Source organism: Brachyhypopomus gauderio, chromosome 2 (assembly GCF_052324685.1).
Source record: "Brachyhypopomus gauderio isolate BG-103 chromosome 2, BGAUD_0.2, whole genome shotgun sequence".
Taxonomy (NCBI): domain Eukaryota; kingdom Metazoa; phylum Chordata; class Actinopteri; order Gymnotiformes; family Hypopomidae; genus Brachyhypopomus; species Brachyhypopomus gauderio.
The window spans coordinates 42348282-42375245 of record NC_135212.1 but is presented as its reverse complement, the minus strand read 5'-3'; the positions used below and the strand labels follow the sequence as shown (position 1 = coordinate 42375245).

The window sequence follows — 26964 nt, the reverse complement described above, 5'->3', positions numbered from 1 at the left end:
ACGCCTAGACTCTTTGACATCATGTGCCAGTTTGAATATTTTTAACAGTACAAGCTTTTAACATCACTGATTGTCAGGCTGGGATGATATAGAGGCTGTAATGTAGGATTAGGGATTGGGAAACCTCTTTAGGGTCATATAATGCTTATTAAAACTGATTTTCTACAGCAGGGATTCTTTAACATTTTTATGTCAGGAAACAGCTTACTTTTAGGACTGGTGTTCTAAAGAAGACACCTGCTGGTGTTCTAAAGAACTCTGTTTCCTTTGCTGGTGTTCTAAAAAACTCTGTTTCCTCTGCTGATGTTCTAGAGAACTCCCCTGTGGATGTACTATGGGACTGCTCAGAATGGTTATGTGCTTAGCCTTATTATTTCAACTAATATTACTGTACTAACAGTATTAGCAGAACATCTTCAAGTGTAGCACCCACAATCCCTCATCCATTTAACTCAGTCAACAAACATAATGAACACATCAACTTTTATGCACCTCACTAACTTCTGACTGTGTGTGTGTGTGTGTGTGTGTGTGTGTGTGTGTGTGTGTGTGTGTGTGTGTGTGTGTGTGTGTGTGTGTGTGTGTGTTTCACAATTTCAATGACCCCACCTATTCCTGTCTCATTGTCTGTGTGTCTCTCTTCCAATCTCTCTCACTTCTAATTACCCAACAGATGAGTTGACTCACCTAGTGTAGTGTAAACTAGACTAGTGTAGTAGAGTGATGGAGAGCAGGGGGTGTTATGGAGGACAAGAGGCTATCACATATAAACTAGAGAGAGCAGAAGACAAGAAAGCCGTGAGCTACCAATGACTGACACATAAATGAGTGCAAACAGCTGCCTCTGTGAACTGTCATAGCAGAGTGCTGAGGCGAACAGGAAAGTGAACATGAGAGAGAGAGAGAGAGAGAGAGAGAGAGAGAGAGAGAGAGGTAGGGAGGGAGGGAGAGGGAGAGTGAGGGAGAGAGAGAGAGGGAGGGAGGGAGAGGGAGAGTGAGGGAGAGAGAGAGAGGGAGGGAGGGAGAGGGAGGGAGAGGGAGAGAGAGGGAGCGAGAAGGAGATCACAGCAGAGGACAGGGTATACACAGAGAGAGGGAGAGAAAGGGAGGGAGAGGACAGAGCGATTAAAAAGGCCATGGAGAGAGATTAGACAAAATCAGGGCGTGGTGGCTCAAGGAAAGGAGAAGACTCCACGGAAAAATCATAGCTGAATGGGAAGATATAAGTGAATGGAGATAAGTGAATGGATTGGCCTTTCGAGGAGGTGTTGAAATAAAATTGGAGACAGTTGAATAGAATGAAAAAGGCAATGACAAAGGAAATTAAATAGGAAATGACTGGATACAATAGAATAGGTGATGTCAGTAATAGAAGTAGGAGTGGAATAGGAGATAATTAGATAGAATAGGAGATGATTGAATGGAAATGGAAGAGGAAATTAATAGAATGGAATATGAGATTTATAGAATGGGATAGGAAATTAATAGAATGGAATAGGAGATGACTGGATAGAATGCATGAGGAGATGGATGAATGGAAGAGGGGATGACTGAATGGAATAGTAGATGATTATATGAACCGGAAAAGGAAATAACTGAATGAAATAGGAGATGATTGGTTAAGAAGGTGATGATTTGATGATTGGTTAGAATGGAAGAGGTGATGATTGGTTAGAATGGTGATGAGGTGATGATTGGTTAGAATGGAAGAGGTGATGATTGGTTAGAATGGTGATGAGGTGATGATTGGTTAGAATAGTGAAGACATGATGGTTGGTTAGAATGGTGATGAGGTGATGATTGGGTGGAATGGAATGAACTGTAAGAATGAACAGGGGCCTATGGATGGTGATCACAGAGCTGTCCTCTGATCTTTTTCTCCTTGGGAAGCTGACGTTGCAGTAAGAGGAACTGGGACAAAGTGAGAGTGATGAGCATCACTGTAACACCTGCATTATCATCAAGGTTAACCAAAAACCTCTCATGGTAACAGTTTTCATTCATTTTCAACTTGTTACCATGACAACTGTCGCCAATACGTCAATATGCCAATATATATATATTTTTGTTTTGCTGATGTTTCCTCCTCCTACTTCACCTTTCACCCCACACCTCTCTGCTCCCACCCCAAATCTTTTCCTTATTCTCATTCATTTATTTACTTGCTGGTCAATTCGTTTTCTCTCTTTAATTCTGTATTTTCTCTTTGTTCTTCCCATGAGTCATTGCATGAGCTTAATTTCCTCCCTCATTAGACTCTGATGGAAAATATTTGCGCCCGGTTCCAAAGAGAAATCTCTGGCCAGACTGGATCCCTGCAGAGAAACTGGAGTCCCTGTAGCTGCCCGACTCCATCTACTGCTGACGCTGACTCAGGTCAGATCAGAGTTAGGTCTTTGAGGTTCCCTGGCTCACACTGGCTGACTGACTCATACTGAGATCTCTGGAGCTGTCTGACTCTGCCTGGTGTGGAGAGCCAGATCTCATAGAGATCTTGTTGTGTTTGGAGTGTGAGGTGTATGAGGGACACTGTTCAAACCAACCAAACACTATTCCAAAGCAGGGGGAGGGTTGAGGAGTGTGTGTGTGTGTGTGTGTGTGTGTGTGTGTGGGGGGGGGGGGGGGGGGGGGGGGGGGTTACGTGGCAGGAACCATGGTACGTTGATGCAGGCTGTTTTCTTCAATATACACTGTGCCCCATATATCACAGCCCTGCAGCTAAAGGGTCCTGCCATGGGGAGACGTCCATTTGAGAGGCTGATGGACTGGTTATGTGTGGGTTTGGCAGTGCTGCCCCAAAGCACTCTGCATTTGGAGAGGAATTAGAGGCTGTAGAGAAATCGAACAGGCAGGCGGGGCCTGTCTGAATGGCGGGGGATCGTCTCAGTACACAGGAGGAGTACCATACACCCATGGGACAAAACCTCATAAACCCTAGAAGAACCATATATGCCATGTTCAACACTTCAGAAAATAAATGTGTTGTGTTGAACTACAGTAGGAGCTGGTATGATTTTTACAAACCTATTGCAGATAGAGAGTGAGGGAGTCAAACACGTCAAAAACATACAAGATAAAAACAAACTAAGGCAAAATGAGATGTTGCTATGAACAGCTTATTTTTCCTACATTGTTGAGTAACCCCTCTATCAGAGGGAGAGAGAGACACAGTCAGAGACAGAGAGAGACACACAGAGAGTGAGACAGATCAATATAGAGAATAAGGTAAAGAACAAAAGAGAGAGACAAAGGGAGTGGGATGAAGAGAGGAGGGAGAGAGAGGGGGAAAGGGAGAGTGAGAAAGAGATGGGGAGAGATGGAGAAGGAGAGAGAGCAGGAAGGAAACAGAAAGGTGGAGAAAATGAGAGAGAGGGAGAAAGAGGGAGAGAAGGAGAGAAAGAGACAGGGAGAAAGGGAGAGGTAGAGAGAGAGGGGGCAGTAAAGGAATGGCACATGGAGGGATGCTGGCAGGGCTTGGGGAATGATAGAGAGACAGAAGCTGAAACAGATGACAGAGAGCAAGGGAGGAGGAGGGGGAGGAGGAAGATGAGGAGGAGGAAGAGCACAGAGTGACAACTGCGTGATGAAAGAAGAAACAGAGCAGGTACAGAGGAACTTTGGAGTAGGACGAGGAGCAGGTGAGGAAGGAGAAGTGGAACTTTGGGGAGCGAGGCGGCAGGAACGAGTCAGGCTGTGTTTATTTGTCGTGTCGGTGGTGTTTAGTTTCTTGAGCTAATGAGAAAGCAATTAGACAGATGCTAATTAAGCATGACCAGTGGAGTGTGACTGAGATGAGAAGAGGGAAAGACACAGACTGAGAAAAAAAAGAGGCACAAAAAAGAGGTGTTTTTGAGTGATACAAATACAAGAGCATGTGGTTGTGACCTCAGGACATAAGCACAGGTAGCATGGTTATGATCATTTATTGCACCATATAGGTGTGACCACAGGACGTCAGCACATATAACATTCTTGTGATCATATATTACGGACCAACATATTGGGACATACCTGTTATTCATTGAATTCAGGTGTTTCACTCAGTTCTGTGGCCACAGGTGGGGCAGTGGGAATGTGTTCTGTGGAATGATTCTCTATCTTTCAGTCTGATGGGAGAGTCTAGGTTCGGTCAATGCCTGGGAAATGTTATCTGGCTGACTGCATTTTGGTACCTATATTGTTTGTTGGAGGACAGATAATGGTGTGGGGTTTTCCATGGGTTAGTCTGGGCCCCTTAGTTCCAGTGGAGGCGAATCTTAATACTTCAGCATACCAAGACATCACTGGTCACTGGTGATCACCAGTTCTCAGACAGCCTAATGGAGCTGGCAGGCGATCAGTATAGTGATCAGTATAGTGTCCAGGTGGCAAGAATCTAGGTTATGGGTGTAGTGTCCATATCATGAGTGTGGTGCCCGGCTGATAAGTGTAGTGTTCAGGTGGTGAGTGTAGTGTCCAAATCACGAGTGTAGTGATGAGTGGAAATCGTGCAGAGGGCTGCCAACTCACTAGGTGCTGTTGGGCCAAATGCCCCTGGCTGGCTGAAACGGTTACACAGCATGCTAAAACGGCTCAGAGAAATACAATAGGAAATAAAGACCCCTGTGTTACCATGGGGGTATGACTGTGTTTGAGTGTGAGTGTGTACTTTCTTCTGTGTGTTGCATGTGTTATATGCATATGAGTGCCAAAGAGATTATGTGAGCACACCCTTGTATCTTTGAATGTGTGTGGTCATGTCTATTTCTTTTGTGTGGTATATGCCTGAACATGTTTGTGAAGGAGCTTGTGTGTGTGTGTGTGTATGTGTGTGTGTGTGTGTGTGTGTGTGTGTGTGTGTGTGTGTGTGTGTGTGTGTGTGTGTGTGTGTGTGTGTGTGTGTGTAGTCCAGCAGGGGGTGCTGTGTTAAGTCTCTGTTTCATCGCTGTGAGAGCTGCTCTCAGCCATCTGGCTCTCACTGGAAGAAGTGATGTGGAAGTAACGATTAACCCCCGCTGTGCCGCAGCGTCTGAATGCCCACGGCACACGCTCCCCCTCGTTTCTCCCTCTCTTCTTCCATCTCTCTCTCGTATCCTGCCACTCATTACTCATCTTTCTTCATCCTCTTCTTTTGGAACTCTCTTTACCAGTCCTGGGCTCCAGCTTTGGCAGAACCATGTTGGGTCCTGACTGGCCCTCGCCGGCTGTCAGTATGATGTAATGTTTGGGATTTGGAGGCCTGCACGACATGTGTTGCCCAACCTGCATCCCTGCAGCCCCATAAATGTGCTTATCACACATGGCAGGAATGCTCACATCACAGGTCTGACAGGGATTAACACAGAGGCATCTATAGAAACAGGGGCCTCTTAACAGAACGGAGGAGGCGACTCTTCACTTTGGCAGTATAATCAGTCTCTGGTCTCTCCTCCCCTCCCAGTCTCTCCTCTCTCTCTTTCTCTCTCCCTCCATCCCTCTCTCTCTTTCTCTCTCTCCTTCCTGTTCCCTTTCTTTCTCGCCCTCTCGCTCTCTCTCTCCCTCCATCCCTCTCTCTTGCTCTCTATCTCCCTCTCCCTCTCCCTCCCTCCCCATCTCTCTCCTTTCCTTTCTCTCCCTTTCCCTCTCTCCATGTCTTCCTCTATCTCCCATACACACTTTCTCTGAGTCCGTCCATCTCTCTCAGCATGACTCTGAGGATAATCACGTCCATAAACACACACACACACACGCGCACACACATGAACACACCCGCAGTCACACAATTGCATACACACACACTCACATGCACATGAAAGCTTGAGCACACAACATGATTATTCAAAATCAACCCACATGCTCACACACACACACCCATGCACATATACTTACATGCACACAAATGCACACACGCTAACACACACACACACACAAACACACACACACACACACACACACACACACACACACACACACACACACACACACACACACACACACACACACACACACACACACAGCACCTTATAAGCTGTCTCTGGGTTGCCTGCCTTATTTAATTAGCTGCACTGAGAGGCTCGTATAGCCATTTTCCTGATTACTCAATATTGCTCAATATGCTGGACACTCTGACATGACATATAGTGAAGGCAGAGAGTAAGACACAATCTTCCCCCAGTCCCGCTGGGGCTCGGAAACACACACACACACACACACACACACACACACACACAGAAAATATTTTATTGTCTTATTTAGATGATGTGAAGCTGCCACGCATACAGCCACAGACCCAAACACACATACATACATGCCTGGACCCACACAGAGGCATACACACACATACACGCACACACACATCACACACAAAGCACGCACGCAAGCACGCACGCACGCACACACACACACACACACACATACATGCCTGGACCCCCACAGAGGCATACACACACACACACACACACACACATACACGCACACACACATCACACACACATCACACACAAAGCATGCGCGCACGCACACACACACACACACACATCACACACAAAGCATGCGCGCACGCACACACACACACACACACACATACACGCACACACAAAGCATGCGCGCACACACACACACACACACACACACACACACACACACACACACACACACACACATACATACCTGGACCCCCACAGAGGCATATACACACACACACATCACACACACATCACACACAAAGCATGCGCTCACGCACACACACACACACACACACACACACACACACACACACACGCACGCACACACACACACGCACACACACACACTCACACACACATCACACACAAAGCATGCGCGCACGCACGCACACACACACGCACACACGCACACACACACACACACACACACGCACACACACACACACACACACACACACGTTCCTTGATCCCTGTCCCCCTATGAATCAGACAAAGCCCAGTAGTCCCCAAACAATATTTACTCAACACGGTGAAGCAGGTCGTGTTGGGCTGAAGCAGCTTTGCCTCAGCACCCGGAGGTTCTCCAAACCTACACGCCCCGCTGCACCTTCAGCTACAAAACACTGAGCTCTGACGCAGCTCCATCACCACCACCCAACCAGGTGTGTTACATCAGAAACCCCATAAACAGCAACCCCAGGGTACTGTACGTGCAGCCCAGTGCAGTCGCCCCCTATAGGCAGTTACGGTCATGCCATCGTGGCTAAAGGCAGACCATGTCAGGAGGAGTGGCTAAAGGCGGGGCATTTCAGGAGGTGTAGCTAAAGGCATTTCAGGAGAGCGTTATTGATTTTAGTTTAGCATTTTAGTGATGAAAGGGTATCAGTGTGGCCTGTGGTTTGTGATCTTGTGAACCTGATACTTACACTTGAAGGAGTTTGGCTGTGTGTGACTGTGTGTCAGTGATGACACAGTAGTGCTTTGCTTTGTAATGTGAATACCACTGCAAATGCATGATTCAGCTCGCTGAGTTTGTGATCACTTTTCAAATGTACCATCTGAAGCCTGGGGGAGGGGGAGGCTGTAGTGGCCCAGAGCTATTGCTTTGATTAGGCAGTCTAGGAGAGCTGTTCTGTACATGGGATTTTGATTAAAGTGATTAAAAAGTGAGTTACTGTGACCTGTTTCTTCTCTAATGTCTGTCTCATCTCAGCTGCTCTCCAGATTCATCATGGATCACCTTAATAAGATTCAGAAGGGACTGTGGCCTAACAGAACGCAAACACACATGCAAACGCACACACACTCAGTTTCTCTTCCATTCCTATCCTATATGTAGGATATATGGGAGCATATACAGTTGGAACACACACATCCACATACACACACACACACACACACACACACACATACACACACACACACACACACACAGATCTGTAGTGGATGAATGTTGCCTATATGCAATCCTAGTCCTAACCCTAACCTAACCTTAGCCCTAACCCTAGCCCTCACCCTAGTCTAACACTGACCCTAACCCTAAACTAACCCTAGCCCTCACCCTAGCCCTAACCCTAACTTAACCCTAGCCCTAACCCTCACCCTATCCTAACCCTGGCCCTAACCCTAAACAGCTAGACCCTCAGAGAGATGTAGGGAGGACCCTCACTGTGTCAGAAAGGTCATCGCAATTCTACCACCCCGCACTGTGTCAGAAAGGTCATCACAATTCTACCACCCCGCACTGTGTCAGAAAGGTCATCACAATTCTACCACCCCGCACTGTGTCAGAAAGGTCATCACAATTCTACCACCCCGCACTGTGTCAGAAAGGTCATGGTCATTCTGTCACACTTCACTGTGTCACAAAGGTCACAGCCTTTCTATCACTCTCTTTTCTCATCATTTTGGTGTAACAAATGGCTGAGGACTGACACATGGTGTCATGGGGACCAAGGTCTATTAAGAACAAAGACAAAGTCATAATCATGTTTAACAATCCATGCTTGATTGAGGGAGAGGAAACCAGAACGTGCAACAGAGAGACACAACAAAAGCTAAGAAATACAACATTCAGAAAGGAAATGTACAAAGTACAACATCCAACACAGGAAATGTACAACAGCAGACAAACCAAGACTGGAAGCCACTGGGTATAAATACACAATTCGATAAGGAGGAACCAACAATGACGAGCAGGATTACACAAAACACGAGACAGAAACATGAAAATAAAACCTACATGGCACTAGAGAGTACGCTATAACAAACACACACAGATGAAGATATATACACAATGTGAACACTCAGAGACAGAGAGATATACACAACACATCTTACATAAATGTGGACAGCACTCATAATTGTTGATTATGTCTTGGCCTCACATGTACAAACGTTTCAGCACTGAGCCCACTGAAGGCGGCTACGTGCTAAAGCATCTCGGGCCCTCTTCTGTGACACCTACAAACAAACAGTAATTGTACTACTATCATCCAGGTTTCTCATGTAATGCACATTTTAGCAACACAGATGGTAGCAATAACAAACACATGCACACACAGACACTTTACTATCTGTTTATATCATGTCTGGATTTGACTGATAGATAGATAGATAGATAGATAGATAGATAGATAGATAGATAGATAGATAGATAGATAGATAGATAGATAGATAGATAGATAGATAGATAGATAATCATATTTTAAAACTACAGAACATTACATTAATGACATGTTTTCACTGGTAGTTGTTGCTATGGCAACAGTGAAATTAGGAAACTGAAAAAGAACTGATCTACACTTTTAGAACCCCATCAATGAATGAATGGTTATGATCTACCTTTCCATATATAAACCTGCTCCTCTTCCTACAAATTCAGATGGGCTTTGACTGCACAGCTGATGAAGGACCTCTGTCTGAAGCATCTTGTTTCTCAGGAAACTCTGTAGTTCACTACAACGTTGAATGTCTCTACATCTCTTACTACAGCACTCTAGTTTCTTACATGGACATGTCCTCAGGTTTATACATGACTGACTACCTATAAGTAATATTTTTCTAATCTTAACTCCAAACCAAGTTCAAGCCAGCTCTATCATAAACCCCAGTAACCCAGTTTAAATGTAAAAAACACTTTCTTTTAGGCCATTTTAGCTGGTGCTGAATTTTTCCTGGTTTTCCTACATAGTCTGCAAATTTTCCTGAAAATATATGAAAAGCAACACATAATCTCTCACTCAGCACACACACACACACAAACACACACAGGGGAGAGTGACGGACAGGCCGACATCGAAAAGCTTGTCTCATTGATGGGAAATACGAGTCATTGGTCTCTCTCTGTTGCACACACAAACACACACACACACACACCCACACACACTTGTGGGTGTTTACACTATAACATTACAATCCAAAAAAGAAAATACTCTAATACACAAATAAACACACACAGATCACACAGATGTTTGTGGGTGTTTATAGTATATAGGGATATCAAAACAGTAATATACTACACACACAAAAAAAGGGCAGCGAATGAAAGCTGCCATAACTTTATAACCAGACAGCGCCCTCTGGTGGCTGTCCAACTTGCCCTCTTTAATATTACAAAGACCATATGAAACAGTCGCTGCGTAGGATGAGTGTTTATTGTTTATTCAATGGTTTTATGATAAGTGTTTATTGTTTATTGAGTGAACTTATGATGTGTTCATTGTAAATTGTTTACTGTTTAAGAGTTGGTTGATTAGTGAGGATAATGAGCAGATGTAACAGTTACAATGTCAAGTAGTACTGCACGAACAAACAAACAAAGAGACAAACCCCACAAACCTGTGTGATGTGGCATTTACTTAAGCAAAACTCAACTAAAGCCTCACGTCAGCTTACATGGACTGTAAAGCACTTTAAAATATTATCTTATTTAATTTTCAAAATGTACTTTATAATTACTAATTAGCCTCTTCTGACCCCCCCCCCCGACACACACACACACACACACACACACACACACACACACACACACACACAGCTAAGTGCTAGATATGCCAACATGTGACAGCAGTACTCCATAAATGGCACTACACTAGACATTTCCATCACAACAGCCTTGAGACAGTAGCGCTTGTCAACAGAACCATCCTCCTTTAAGTTTTGAGTTAACAGGGGATCCCTAATTAACCCACGAGACCTTCACTGGAAACACTGAAAGGCCCGAGGCCCTTTTCCTAAAAGCCTGAGTGGAAACCAGTGGAGAATCTGCTGTTCAGTGGATTTTAAATAACTACTAAAATTACTGCCCTGAAAAACGTGCATTTGATTTTAGATCCAAACAACCTGGATGAACGAGAACATGATTTTAGGTCCTAACAACCTGTATGTGATTGTATGCGTGGTAATTACTGTGGGCAAGCACTGCATGTAATGAGCCAGTCCCACTTAATGAGTTCATGTGGACTCTGGGATGCCTGTTTCTGCTCTGCAGAGGCGGGGCTCCCCCAGGCCCGGGGCCCCTGCCCTACGGCCTGTTCTCTGCAGTCTGTCCCCTGCAGTCTGGCCCCTGAGGGTGCTGTGGGCCACAGCAGCATGGCAAGAAGAACTTGCAAAGGTCAGTCTGTGCTCTGGAGGATTAGATTGGACACCCTGATTCACAGCTGCAGAAAGAAGACCCAGTCCTCAAACCCAGGACACCCACACTGGATGTTTATATGTCAGTCACACAGTCAGGGGATACAGGGTGTGTTTGTTTGTATGTGTGTGTGTGTGTCTGTTGGAGTTAAACAGCCAGTTATGCAGGGTGTTTGTGTCTGTGTGTATGGAGTCACACAGGCAGGTATGCAGGGTGTGTGTTTTTGCACCAGAGACCTACAGACACAGATAAGGCAAAATAAATCACACATTGGACACTGTATATGGGACAGGCGCACACACACACAGACACACACACACACACACACACACACTATTTATCATCCACAAAACCACACTAAGTTCAATGCATTCAACTTATTACAAAAAATAGATTCTGTCATGTTTTATATTCATTTATTCATAATCTGACATTTAGAAATAGGCTTTTGCGTGCATCATATAACAACTGCTATGCATAAGGAACATGTAAGATAATCTATGATATCCACACACTCACTCACACACATACATGCAAACATTCTCTCTCTCTCTCTCTCTCACACACACACACACACACTCTCTCACACACACACACACACACACACACACACACACATTTAATAACCCTCAATGGTTAGAGTAACACTTCTCATACAGAGAGAAAACCACACAGGCAGTGCTGCCAAAAGCCCCAGCTGCTGCAGGCTGACAGAATCCCACTCATCATTTGACATGCACATGTTCCTAACACACACACACACACACACACACACACACACACCCCACAGTGAGCCTCGAAAGACAAGCCTTAAAGCCTTGAATGTGAAGAGTCTGCTGAGGCTGGGAGCAGCAGCATGTAGGCCAGCACAGGCACAATCAGGTCAGAGCAAAAATAACACGCTTTCAGCGCTGGAAGACATCTTAAAAGCCATCTTAAAAGCCATCTTAAAAGCCATCTTAAACACTTTAAATATTCTTAAAAGTTCTTTAACACTCTTAAAGATTCTTAAATGTTCTAACTTGGAATAGGTGCTAGTCTTTGGTGTGAAACACTGACCAGCCAAATCGGATCATCCACATCCACACACACACACACACACACCCACACACACACACACAAGCATGCACACGCAAACACTATGACAGCACTGCATGTTAGACTCAGCACAAGACTCTCCATAAGGCCTCAGCATATTACGTCACTGTCAGGTGGAACTGTCCACACGTCCGTGTCAGGTGGAACAGTCCACACGTCCGTGTCAGGTGGAACAGTCCACACGTCCGTGTCAGGTGGAACAGTCCACACGTCCGTGTCAGGTGGAACAGTCCACACGTCCGTGTCAGGTGGAACAGTCCACACGTCCGTGTCAGGTGGAACAGTCCACACGTCCGTGTCAGGTGGAACAGTCCACACGTCCGTGTCAGGTAGAACTGTCCACACGTCCGTGTCGGGTAGAACTGTCCACACGTCCGTGTCGGGTAGAACCTCCACACATCACTTTCAGGTGGAACCTCCACACGTCACTGTCAAGTGGAACTTCCACAGAGCTTAAACGGCCCTTCAGAAGCCACAGAAATGGACACAGAAGAGCATATCAAAATTTTGTCAAATGTAGATGAAGAAAAAATTTAAATTCTCCCCCAAAAGAAAGGAGTTTAGAAGCAATCACTCATGAACACACTTCCCTAAATCACTCAGCACCTGCATGGGAACCATTATGTACAATCAGAGCCTTTCAGCTTCCACAGAGAAAAGGTAGAGTGAAATAAAAACAACACAAAAAAGAGACAAACAATGGCTATGGAGCAGTCAGAAGGCCGGGCGTAGAAGGCCGGGCGTAGATGTCTTCAGGGCTGGAGCACTGCAGACGTGGTAAGAGCGAGAGAGGGAGAGAGAACGTGGCAGTACAGCGATAGGGGGAGCTATGGTGCTGCCTGTAGCTCTACACCACCTCTACGTAGTTTGCTGGGTAAAGACCCTCTTTGCCTCCATCCATCATGCCCCTGCACCAGCCTTGATCATCCTCATCCTCAGTCTTCAGAAACTGCTCCCCTGTAAACACAGAGTGTTACAATTCCAGAACATACCTGCACAAACACAGTGGCAGGGTTGCCAACTTTTGACGTTCGCTTGGAGTGAGATTTTAACCTGGAGGAGGTGGCGAGTGTAAATTGTTGAGGGGGGGGGGCGAACGTAAAATGGACACAAATATAAAGTGTTATATTGCAATCTGTCGATCGCCGGTGGTTGGCGCCATAGCGAACTAGTAACTCATTGAATCATAGATGTGGATCTGAGGTAAATAAACTGGATTTTTTTTTCGGCGTGAGATATCGGAAGTGTGGCGTGAGAGCGTGTGAAAACGGTCAAATGCGTGTGTTGTGTGAGTTGGCAACCCTGCAGTAGTGTAGAATATGTAGTTTCAATGTACACTCAAACACACACACAAGACACACATGCCAATAAACACACACACACACACACACACACACACACACACACACACACACACCTACCAGCTTTAAAGGACAGTTCATCCGGTTCTTGTCCAACATAATCATACAGAGCGCGCACTCGTACTCCACCGATCATTACACTGAGAGAGAACAACACACACAGGTGCACGTGCACACATACACACACTTGAAGCTTACTACAAACACAGTACATGATCCAAAAACCTAATACACCACTAAGTTGCTAACTACCGACTTAACCATGAGATTTAACTTTGTATTATCACACATCTTTATCCAGTTCCAGTCTGTTCTGACCACCACTAGTGTTTGTTTTGACTATTGTTAAGGTTTGACTATAACAGTGTCCTGAAGTTTGTCCGTGAACCAGAGGAGCACACACTCACCTCCTCTCCATGACTACCGCTTTAGGCTCCGCCTCTTTCTTTCCTTTTTTATGCTTCTTGTCTGGCATCCATTCCTATAAGAAAAGGGTGAGAGAAAGAGAGAGAGGAAAGACCAAGACAGGTATGGTGAGAGAGGGAGAGAGAGAGAGAGAGAGAGAGAGGGGGGGGGGGAGACAGAGAGAGAGAAAGACGACGAAGAGAGGAATGGACAAGGACAGAGAGAGAGATAGAGAATTATGGAGATACAGAGAATTATGGAGAGAGAGATAAAGAGGGGGATGGAAAGAGAGATAGAGAGAGGGATGGAGAGAGATAGAGAGAGAGAGAGAGAGAGAGAGAGAGAGGGATAATATTATAAACTGAGGAAGAACAAAATGTTTTTGGCTGGACACTCCACGTCGTTCTATTTTTAGACATGCCACAAAGAAAGATATTACACACATACACACACACACACACACACACACAGGGACTATGCAAGAAAAGCCATGAAACCCACAAATAAACTATGGCAGAACTGCCCAAGTGATGCAAGATAGTCACTTTCCTGAACATCTCTCTATTTATAAGTCAGTGTTTCATCCTTCAGTGCCTTATCAAGAAATGCAAACAGAAATGAGCTCCAGCGCCTTTACAAATGCAACCACGCATGCCTACCTGACAGCAGGCCACACACTCCAGAGTCTGGGACCACCAGGCAGTGCGCATTGTGCTTCCACCCGTTTCTTACACAGCTCAGCAGCTGCTGATTCTGCAACTTTGTGCAATTCTTTTTATCACAATAATCTGTTGATATTTTATTTTATCAATGTATTAGGTATGTTGGTGCACTTAGCAATGGCTGTAATTATTGCACTAGCTCTGTCAATGTGGACTGAAGATAGCAGTAGCAGCTACCAAAGGTTAGTATATAAGTGAAGCGTTTACACCTTTCTATTGACTAGCTCGTGCTCCCTGGTACCAGAAGCCTCTACTCTACGGTGGTCAGTACTCGACTGTCGTGATGACAGACACTAGGATTTCTTGAACCCCAAATCGGTGGTCTTTGAAAGTGTAATATGTCAAGGTCACGGTAGACAGTTTAATGCTGACGACCGCTGACAGACTACAGCCTTCTGTCAGGGTTAGACATTCAAGTTCATAATCTCGTGGTGACCTCTGCCATGACGGACGTCTACAAACAACCAATAGCGGCGTGGACGTGTGCGGTGCGCGCGACAACTACAAACAAACGCCGGCACGGCGACACGGAAAGCGGAAGCACGTGGGAGCCAAAAGAAACGCTTTTGGCGGAACCGTGATGGCATAGAAAATGCCTTTTGGCCTCTTCTGACACTCGCCTTTGGAGCCTTAACTCCTCTTAATCGCAAGGAAATCTCAATCGTATAGTTTAACTTTCGGCACAGCCTGTCGCGGAATTTGATCAGGATTTCCACGGCAGGATCGTATTCAGTGTGTCGCGAAATAAAGGCAGATTGTAGATCATAACCAGGAATGATGAAGCAAAGCTTGGAAACTCTAGTCTACACTGCCATCTAGTGGTGATTACACTCACTGCATTGTGTCTCGGTGCTGCCTAGTGATCAACAGAAACTAAAGAAGCTGTAGAATATCCATCAGCAATGTTTATTGTCACATATCTGATAAATGTGTCCGTTTATTGGGTCGTTATTAGGGTTCACACACACATAGTGTGGGAACCCTATTGTAATTGCTGGTATTTTTCTTATTTTTCTTCTTATTCTTTTGCCCATTTTTTGACATAAAATGCATCGTGCAGCCTAGACCGTAATGCCTAGAAAACCCAATCTTGGCAAAAAGGTTCAGTTACCTCCAAGGACCAGATTCCCATACAGGGACCCAAATTGGCCTGATGGTGGCGCTATAGCGGACCATATTGACTTTTTGTCCATATCTCCTACACCGTAGGTCCTAGAACCAAAATTCCAGTTCCTATGCATTCCTTGACTAAATTCAATAGGACAATTAATATACAACCATTAAGCTCCGCCCACTTAGATTTCGAGTTAATTTGCATAATGTGCAAAATCACACACATCTTTGAGCGCGAACTAGTCCCTGGATTTTTCACATACATGCACATATGTGGTATCAAAACGTTCAGAAGAGTCTGAACTTTAAAATGTATCCAACAAAAATGCTAATTTCTTCACTACCTAGTCAGTATAAGCCAATCAAATGAGGGGGCGTAAATTCAATAGTAAATTTTGCACATATGGAGCTCTAATTTAAGAAAACTTGCATGTAATGAGATGGCACTTCACAGACAGCTTCCGTGTGAGGGTCTGGGGCAGCTCGCAGAGGTTGCCATACCTCACCTGCTAGGGGGCGCTATAACATGCAAAAATTTGCCCCATGCACTCAGATTGGCCGATCCACATGAAACTTGACAGACATCATCTATGGGCCTCTGGAAACCAGGTCCTAAAGCAGACATGCCATACTTCCAAAATGGCTGACGTAATCGGCCAATCAGTGATCGGCACGCGTTTGACAGGCTTACCATTGGTCGATCTGCACGAAACCTCTTGGGTGTGGACAAGTGCACACCCCCTATGACATAATCCAGCTGGGTGTCGATTGGCCACTGGGGGGCGCTATTGCAAATAAAGCAAGTATATCCCCTACATAATTCCACTTGGGAACATGCAATTAGACTCTTTTGATTCCTTGCAGTAGTGCGAACAACTTTCCCATTACATGTCCTATTAAAAAATGCACAGTTTATTTACAGTTAATAATAGTTTGAAATCATCACTTTTCATACTCCTCCTAGGATTTTCATACTATCATGTCAAGCAAAGTCTTATAATACTCTATAGAGTGTGAAATTAAAAAACAATCCAAAGATTTTGGATTTTAGGACACTTATACCTGCTAAATATTTTTTTAATGGACAGCATCGATACATATAATATTCATATTCTTGAAGCTCTTTCATATTTTATCCAATTCTGACCAAAATGCACAAGCCCATTCAGAATCCCATCCTGAACAAATTTGTCAAGTTTCATCTAAATCGGTTATCGTATGGCTCTACAGTGCAGTATTATATACAATGCATAAAAATGCATGTAAAGTCCCTCTGTCACCTTCTCCTTCTCACACGCACGCAAGCTGAAACTCACACCCTCAGTCTCTCTCACACTCTCACCCACATTCCCCCTCCCATCTCTGTGCCCTAAGTAAACATTGCTCTGGCTACCTAGATCTCTCTGTGTCTATTAACCAGGCACACACACATACAGGCGCAAGCAGGCCTTCCTATAGCATTCACAATGACACTTCCCTAGCCATACCCACCCATATCTCAGTGACTAACACATGCTCATACAAACTGATATTTGGCTTATTTTTTGTCTCTCTCTCACACAAACACACAGAAACACACACCTTTATACCTATATGTATGTATAGTTTCTATGTATACTTATGTATGTATGTATTAGTATATGTTGTCATAGTTTGAGTACATACACTACCACAAACACACACACACTTCTACCTAAATGTATGTATAGTTTGTATGCATATCTGTCCAGTCATAACAGTCATGTCAGTCCAGTCATGTCAGTCATTTCAGTCCAGTCATATCAGTCATGTCAGTCCAGTCATGTCAGACATAAGTCATGTCAGTCATATCAGTCATGTCATTACAGTCATGCCAGTCATGTCACTCATTCCAGTTATGTCAGTCATATCAGTCATATTACTTTTGTTCATCATGCCAGTGATGTCATTTCAGTCATGCCAGTCATATCAGTTATGTCAGTCATGCCAGTCATGTCAGTCATGTAATGCCATGCTATTTCTGTGTCTCCCTTTCTGACACACGCAGATGTCATCACACACTATCTGTAGAGCACACACTGGCCAAACCCAAACAGCTTCTTTTCACTTTTAGGTCTAAAGGACCTTTTGGGCTTCCTTTTGCCTATTGAGGCCAAAATGCCTATTGGTGTGTGAACCCGCCAATCGCCGCTTGCGGCTATATTTAATATACTTGTGTTTGTTTTTGCTTGTTGATATGATATTGTTGACATGACTAAAAGAACCGAGAGGTGGGAGGAGCACCTGAAACTGCGGCCAATCAGTGGGCATTCCTGGCCCGTAGGTGTTCTTCCACCAGCGCAGGTCCTGCTGATCATTAATGGCCATCAGAGTGTTGTGGAGTTCGTTATATACAGCCTTCACACTGAGGGGGGGAGAAGGAGAAATGTGCTCTTTATTAGATAGTGTTGGAAGAGCACTCACCAAAATCTTCTTACAGTCATATATATATAAAAAAAAGAAATTTCAACAGTGTTATCGATCACCAGGAAAAAAAAGAAACAATTTCCATGATCCACTAACACACCCAGACCCTTGTTTGTGCACCACATCTTCACACTCATCACATCACACTTCTTTACATGACACTTGTATTCCGGTCTGATCCTTCACTCGAAACATCTCAGTGTTAATGTCTCGTCCCTTTGGTTTGAGCATGTAAGACTTCCAAATGGTTATTATTTAATTTACCAACTTCAAGAGACGTAGGTGAAGCTGCCCTGTGCTATTATGAGCCAGAGTCATTCTCTGATGGTCTGATGGCTTTGCTTCGTTTAACTGTGGAGATCCATCAGTGTTATGACCTGCTGGAGATTTGCTGTTGTCAGTGTTTATGATTTTCCCCTCGGACTCATTACTGGGATCTCTACTGTGCGGAGACTCTGAGCTGCTCGGTGCATGTGGGTTCGTCTGGGTCTTCCGCTGCCTGTCCCGACATGCCTGTCTAACACGGCCACGTGCACCACACAGAAGATGTAGTAAAAGTGGTGTAATCTCCACCCTCGACGGCTAGTTTAACAGAGTGAGTCAGCAGCTCATGCATCTTCAGGACTGTAGCTGGATATGACGTGTTGATGAGAAGCTGATCTGATATTTCATCCACCGACCTGATTGCTGACTGCAGTTAGACCGTGTCACTCAGTCCCTGACAGGACACTGCACTCAAGTCTCAGGGTCAGGGGTGAGAATCTCTGGTTTACTGCATTGTAGTTTTTGCAGACCACGGTCAGCTCACACAGTGTAAAAGTTTTGCCTACTTTCAACTTTCTATCAGTAAAACTAAGGATGATATCAGAAAAAGGAAAACAATAATAGAAAACTAGGAAAGCTCAGAGATGTGCTTCATAAACCAGCACTATCACCTGTTAACTTCAGAGAGAAAGACAGAGAGAGAGAGAGGGAGAAAGAGAGAGAGAGGGAGGTTATGGAGAAACAGAGAGAGAGAGACAAAAACTGACAGAAAGAAACTTTACAAATCACACCAGCTGGCCCCACCTGTCATTGTTTGTGATGTCCAGGTGTCTGTGGATGGACAGGAAGGCCTGTTTCAGGAAGCTGATCCTCTTTCTCTCTTCCTCCTGCGCCTGGTCAAAGATCGATTCCATTTCCTCCATGTAGCGCGGAGCATAACGTGTCACTTCCTCCAGAACCTTCTCATAGCGGGCCCTCACCTACACACACACACAAACACACACACACACACACTACAATAGCCACTCTGTAGGACCACAACAGCACGGCCATGAGTTTACTGCAATTTCTGAAGGTTGTCTAGTAGTCTGTGAAACAGCCCTGTTCTACACCGGTTTCTTTCTGTAGTGTGCAGCTCGGTACTAATATGCTGTGCAGGTTTTATTCCAATGTCTACTTTCTAGGTACAACAATAGTAATAAATGATTAAAGAGTAAATAAATAGGTCAAATATTTTTGCCCACCTTTAAAGTAGGGTTAAACAGAGTTCAATATGTTAAACAATAGTTCGATCTGAATTCTTTTCAACAGGAAGGATATGCAAAGACAACAAACCACACCCCAGAGCTACAGTTGGACCTTGTCCTACACCAGCAATCTGCCTCCTGTGGTCCCGCCCCCCTTCCTACTGCCCCTCCCCCTTCCAACTGCTCCTCCCCCCTTCCTACTGCCACCCCCCCCTCCCCCTTCCTAGCATTATCTTGGCCACATGCCCAATAACTAATCAGCCATTTAATGGCCTACAGCTTATATCCAGGACGTAGTGAACTGCCATATACTCACTGCATGTTTCTGTACTGACGTGAAAGTCTATTAACGGATGCTTATCTTCTATTTTCTTCAATTGCTTTTCTTAATGTGGCCTTTTACAGCCTGTCACTACAGGATTAAATGTCTTCTTTGGTTCATATGGCCTACGCAAGCTCAGTAGCATTTGAAGCATTCACTAGTCCAGCTATATATTTAATTATAGAATATGGGGAGACCAAGGCTGTGTGCACTAACTGACTTACGCAGTGACATCACTGCTCTGACACGATGTCCCTCACACAATTTGTTGATCTTTCAGCAGCTGATTGGAGCGTCTGCCTCCGTGACACATGCACACAGGAGGTGGGGTCGCCCTTTCAAGACCCAGTCATAATCTAACTCAATTCAGTTCAATTCACTTTGAACTACAGGAACCCTGAAACTATTAAACACTGTCACAAAGCAGCTTTATACAGATATATGTGTTTATAGAGATACACACTGTGAAGTGCACAACAGCATACTGGCTAGACCAGAGGAGCAGCTCTTAATAATAACAATAATAATACACAGGAGACGAGCTACATTCGTGCGTGCAGTGTTGCAGACTGCAGGTGGCCCAGAACGCACCTTCTCCGTCTCCTGGTGGGCGAGCTCTCTCTCCTCCTGGATCCTCCTCTGTTTCTCGATGGCGATGTCAGGGTTGCCCTGGGCGTGCGTCTCCCTTTCCTGCGCCGTGCGTTCCTTGCTGCTGGCCTTATGGTACGCCGTCTTCACCTTCTCCAGCTGCTCGGAACAAAGATAGAACATTCCAGATGGAGTCATGGATTTACTGATGCAGATTCAAGTTCAGTTCAATCCAATCCTCTAATTTAAAGTGTCCAACAATGGAGATTTTACAGAGTGAAGAATGCTCCCTTCACATGACGCACTGCACACAGGTCAGCAGTACCACAAAGAAGTCTGTGCTGGGCTGACAGAAGCTCTTGTGTTCATACAAGTACACTATTGGACTCTACTACATGATAATGCAAATGAAAATGTAAATAAACCCCATCACTGGGATAAGTTAAAAAGGAGTTTTTTCCAGTGTCTTACAACTTTTTTTTTTTTTTAACCAAACAGAATTTTTATTAAATCAAATTCAATCATTTCTTGACACTCTGGAAGCTAAGCATTAGTCAGGCACATTCATAACCACCTTCTTCAGTCTCTTGGACCACGGCTTCTGAGCACGTGCAAACCCCACATCAAAGTCCTGCGACTCCCGAAAACCTCCGAAGAGCTTCTTATGGAACGTCTCCTTCTGCCACGTCCGGATACGGTCGCCATCCTCAGAAACGAGGGAGCGGCAGACAGAGGAGTGCAAGGTGGAAAGGCGATCGGCAGAGGAGAGGAAACACTGCCATGCCCGCAAGAGAGAGCCATAAAGTGGACCTGTGTTGAGGTGGTAAGAGTGAGAGAGAGAGAGAGGAGAGATGCGGAGTTACCAGAGCATTTAGTAAATCAAGACTGGCCGGCTACAGCAGCAGTGCAGGGGGTCTGTTCATTAATGTCAAGTTTGTAAAGCGCAGTACTCACTGGCGTCCACTAGGGGCTTCCATTTGTTACTCCATTCACTCAGCTGCTGGGCATACAGCCTCTCCACGCGAGCTCTCTCCTGGAAGCAGGTCACGATGTCATTACACGCCTGGAACGCGTCTTCCGTCCTCTTCACAGTACGCTGGTAGTTCCCTGGCTGAGAGGAAAAGAATTTTCTCTTTAAGCTCTTTATTTTCCATGAATGTTAAAAATACATGTAGGCTACTATAATGTAATTTAAAAAAATCGTAAAGGTCAGTGAATAGACATAGCCAGAGAAAGAAAAAAATGAGAGAAAAGTAAGAGTTAAATAGGTTGAAAGAGAAACACACACACACACACACACACACACAAACAAACAAAGCAACAGAAAAGAGAATCAGAGATAAAAAGAGAGAGAGAGAAATAAAGCGGTCAAGGCTCAAAGGAAGAGAGAGAAAACTAGAACAAAGTAACGCCAGGGTTGACTACAGCTGAGACGGCTGCTTATTTAGGCAAGCACAAAGTATTTGGACTGAGACACAGGAAGCTGTCCCCCAACCCCCACCAAACACAGGGTTCAAGAGCATGATGAGAGAAACCTATCCCCACTGAATACCATGGACACAGCACAGCTAAAATGCACAAATGGAGGACAAAAGAGAGAGACTGTTAGAGACTGATAGAGAGATAAGGATTGAGAGTCTGATAGAGAGACTGAGAGAGACTGAGCGAGAGGCTAATGTGGGGGGAGGCGGGGCTAATGACATTTCCAGACTGTGTGTCCTGTTTGCTGCTGTGGGGTCTGGAACAAGCTCCCTCGTTTTTTTTCTGGCATCCCTCCTTATCTCTCCTCATCCTTCATCATCCACTCTTCTTCTCTCTGTCTCACTGTTATCATCGATTCATCTCACATATCACTATCACGAATGAGGTCATTAAGGTCTTTCATTCGTTCAGTTTTCCTTCTCCCTCTCTCTCTGTCTCTCAGTCCCTCTGCTGTGGTTTGCATAGAACCTCTTTCCACCAGTCTCTCAGAAAAAGTGAAAACAGCTGAGGAATCCATGATGTTGGCCAAGACCCACAGCAGAGTGTTATCCGCCAACCAATCACTGCAGCACACACAAACAGGACACAGACGCCACACCAATCACAGCGGCTATGTTACATCACTAAAGTGGTTAACCATTAACAGTGACTGACACAAACACAAAGCATCCCATCAGCCATTGGTCAACAGCCAACCAATAGCAAAGGGCCCGGCAGGAGCTACGGAAGCTCAACAGAGCCATTCCAGGAGGGGGGGAAGACGTAGGCACTGTCTTGCTGCTCTGAACTAAGGATCAGCCAATCTGAGCCCACTTGCCATAACCCCATCAGCAGAGCTGGCTCTTTGACAAGAAAGACAGCATCTCTGCAAAATGGCCATGGACTGAGCTGAATAATAATCAGGAAGATGGTTATGACACACTGTCCTGCAGTGGAAGCTTCAGATGAAGGAGGGTCTGAGTTTGGGTTCTGCAGAGCCACAGCAATTCAGAGTTGGGGGGGTGTTCAAACACACATATTAGAAGGGTTGCTTAGTGGAAGCAGGTTTATTATGGAAAGGCATCCCTGGACACCTGAGATGAAACCACACTCTGACCTGTGTTTAGACCACACTCTGACCTAGCTTTAGACCAGACTCTGTCCTGGTTTTAGACCACACTCTGCCCTAGGTTTAGATAACACTCTGCCCTGGGTTTAGACCACACTCTGCCCTGGGTTTAGTCCACACTCTGCCCTGGGTTTAGTCCACACTCTGCCCTGGGTTTAGACCAAATTCTGACCTGGGTTTAGACCACACTCTGACCTAGCTTTAGACCAGACTCTGTCCTGGTTTTAGACCACACTCTGCCCTAGGTTTAGACCACACTCTGATCTGGGTTTAGATCACACTCTGACCTGGGTTTAGACCACACTCTGGCCTGGCTTTAGACCACACTCTGGCCTGGCTTTAGACCACACTCTGACCTGGGTTTAGACCACACTCTGACCTGGGTTTAGACCACACTCTGACCTGGGTTTAGACCACACACTGCCCTGGGTTTAGACCACAAACTGCCCTGGGTTTAGACCACAAACTGCCCTGGGTTTAGATCACACTCTGACCTGGCTTTAGACCACACTCTGACCTGGCTTTAGACCACACTCTGACCTGGCTTTAGACCACACTCTGACCTGGGTTTAGACCACACTCTGCCCTGGCTTTAGACCACACTCTGACCAGGGTTTAGACCACACTCTGCCCTGGGTTTAGACTAGACCCCATGGTTTGGTAACAGACTTTTGATTTTAGAATCACTATTTTCTTTTGTGATTGAGGAAGTGGAGAACGAAACAAAAAAGTGGACTAAAGTGAGTTAGTGAGGAAAAGATCCAAGAAACCCACAGAAGCACCATCACACAGCAAAATAATCCAATAAGCACACAGAAATCTGACAGATCATTTAAAAGCACCCAATCAACACACACAAAAATCACAAAACTATCCATTCAGAACACAGAGAACACAAAAACAGCCAATAAGAGGGTAGAGCAACAGCGAGCCAGCCATAGAGATAAAAGTTGAAGTTTGGCTGCAACAAGATCAAACAGCAAAAATATTCTAAACACAAACAATGCACTGAGATTTTTATCAAGACCAGCAGAACAACCAGGTTGAGTGCTCCTTTGATGAGTTCACTCAAAATATGTAGTTAAAACATCTGCAAAAGGGCAAAAAGGTTTTACTGAATGTATATACTGAAAAGTAAATATATATCTTTGCCTATGGAATATACAAATTTGTATGCATTTTTTCTAGAAGCAGATAAGACATAGTAAGATGGGCCAGCACTGATCTTCTGGCCTCCTCACCATCCAGAAGCTCTGGTGGTTGGCATCTTCTGGGCCACTCTCTGGAGGGAGGGATGACATTCTGATCCTTGCATGAACAAGAGAAAAATATCAGAACTTTAGCTTGGTCAGAACCCAGGTTCACAGGGCTTCAGTACTGAACAGGCACATCTGACTAAAGAGTTTAACATTTCATTTCCTAGCTGGGAATAAGAATTCATTATTAAGTGAAATAAATAATCACTAAATGAACAGTTAAATGAATATAAGCAACACACACACGGCACCAGTGGTGGACTTAGCAATTTGGGGGCTCAAGGCGAATTTAGCTAGGGGGCCCATCAACATTAATATGCGAGAAATAATTTAGCTAGGGGGCCCCCCAGTGGGCTGCAGTTGGAGGGGCCCAAGGCAGTTGCCTAGCCATGCCTCTATGCTAAGACCGCCTCTGCACGGCACGCAGCTGTTGGGGTGTAACTGTAAGCTTAGAGGGACTGCAGAAGATAGCTGTACCCTCAGAGGGGACGTGAGTGGAATCCTTGTGAGGGGCGGGGTGTGTAGCGTATATGAGTGGAATGCGTGTCTGACCCCAGCTCATTCTACACGTGTGAGTGAGTATGGAGATCACAGGAATGTGGAGATGTGCACTGAGTTCATAAGCATGGCGGTAGTTACAAGCTTTAGTTTCTTTAAAGCTCAGAGAGTTTCTCCAAGAGCTGCAGCACGTGTGCAAGGCATGAAACCTGTCGAATGCCACTTTCCTCCAGTCAAAGAGACTGACAGTGAAACAAAACTCAGCTGTAATGTTTTTCAAAGTCGGGTGGGTTCTCAGGACGTCAGGTAGTTATGTCAGGTGGTTATGTCAGGTGGTTATGTCAGGTGGTTATGTCAGGTGGTTAAAGGCATGGAAGTGCAAGGATGGCTGTAGGACAGAAGGTGGAGCAGAGCTGATCTGAGATGGCTTGTAGAGTCAGTAAGCACAAGGCATTCGCAAGATGGACCGCTCCCGTTTACACCCATAATGCCCAGCTTCGAAACCCGAGTCATCCCAAAATAAACAGGGGTGAAAGTTCACCATCACCAACAGCCCGCCCCCACCCTCAAGCATGCACAAATGTATATGCGATTCCTGATTCACACACACTACAATTTTTTTAATTACCCATACCAGAATATGTGGATAGTAGACATGGCCACCATCACCCCAAGCACACACATACACACCACAAACACACACCCCTTTGAGCAGCCTGCATGCTTCAGGGCATTTGAGGCAAACTGTTGTGTAAATGCAATAAGTCACATACTATCACAAGACCTGCTAGTGTCTTGTGCTTTCAAAACCCAGACACTTTCCCTCTATGATGTTTTTTTTACTAGTGTTTCATTTAATTTAGAATTTGGAATTAGTTTTGAATTATTGAAGCTTTGTAAGACACACTTATAAAAGTCAAAAGGCTCTCTCTGTCTCTCTTAAAGGGTTTTGACTAGTGTCTTGATTTTTTGTATCCTAACTCTATCTCTCTCCCTTTTCTCTCTTTCTCCCCTTTCTCATGAACCATCGATTTGACCTTTGACCTGTCTTCCTGTCCCCTCTTCTCTCTCCATCACATTAACGATGGACCCTTGACTCAGGCCTACTCACTCCTGTCTCTGTGTTGATGTGGCCCATGAATAGGTTTCACAAATCTGCCTGTGACTCTACCCTGTTGGGATAGGACCGAACAGTAGTTTATCTTAATTACTATTATATTACAACATGCTTTTCCATTTCAGTGCACACACACACACACACACACACACACACCAGGATGTGTAGTCCTGTTGTAACTGGTGTGGGGTTGGTAGGAGTTAAACTGTACATGTTTCTGTATGAGCTGGGCAGCTGAGCAGAGAATCTGCTGTTTTAATACTTCTGCAACTGCCTGGAACTTCATATGAGACTGTTTACTGTAAGTATCACAGCAACTGTGCTTTAGTTAAGCTCTTCCCCACCTTCTGCAATGCAAACCATTTACACACACACACACACACACACACACACACACACACACACACACACACACACACACACACCAAGGCAATATATATAGCAGGTTATGAATGCATGTGACAGAAATAGAGGGTGTTTCACGCACCAAATAGCGGTACACAGCTACACTCGGAGAAGACACATGTCAAATGTGAAGAAAAGAGTTTAAAGAGACTTACTGTTACCTGTTCCCGGCGAGTTTTGTAACTGTTTCAGGTTTCTTTATAAAAAGAAACTTCTCCGTCTGATTTTCCTGCTGTTTTGCCGACTTCACCACTCCCTCCCTCTCCGCAAACGCTTCTCTCATTCACTGTCAGTGTTTGATGAGGTGGCGCTCTCTCTCTCTCTCTCTCTCTCTCTCTCTCTCTCTCTCTCTCTCTCTCTCTCTCTCTCTCTCTCTCTCTCTCTCTCTCTCTCTCTCTCTCCTCTCTCTCTCTCTCTCTCTCTCTCTCTCTCTCTCTCTCTCTCTCTCTCTCTCTCTCTCAAAAACAGCTGTGGA

At 45.0% G+C, this 26964-nt stretch overlaps 1 protein-coding gene across 2 annotated transcripts; it reads right to left on the bottom strand.

The window, feature by feature from the left end:
- Positions 1 to 8399: 8399 nt before the first annotated feature.
- Positions 8400 to 26830, bottom strand: LOC143507644 (protein kinase C and casein kinase substrate in neurons protein 3). Of its 2 annotated transcripts, none has more exons than XM_076996580.1 (10): positions 26651 to 26830; positions 24455 to 24521; positions 21578 to 21734; positions 21198 to 21433; positions 20627 to 20782; positions 19271 to 19446; positions 18020 to 18140; positions 13925 to 13998; positions 13578 to 13657; positions 8400 to 13113 (listed from the first exon to the last, which is right to left on the bottom strand). In XM_076996580.1, the coding sequence occupies exons 1-10, from the start codon at positions 26770 to 26772 to the stop codon at positions 13004 to 13006; spliced, it is 1299 nt and encodes a 432-aa protein (XP_076852695.1). In that variant the 5' UTR covers positions 26773 to 26830; the 3' UTR covers positions 8400 to 13003. The 2 variants fall into 2 exon arrangements, with proteins under 2 accessions (XP_076852695.1, XP_076852696.1); XM_076996581.1 differs by having other exon boundaries at positions 26645 to 26782.
- Positions 26831 to 26964: the final 134 nt, after the last annotated feature.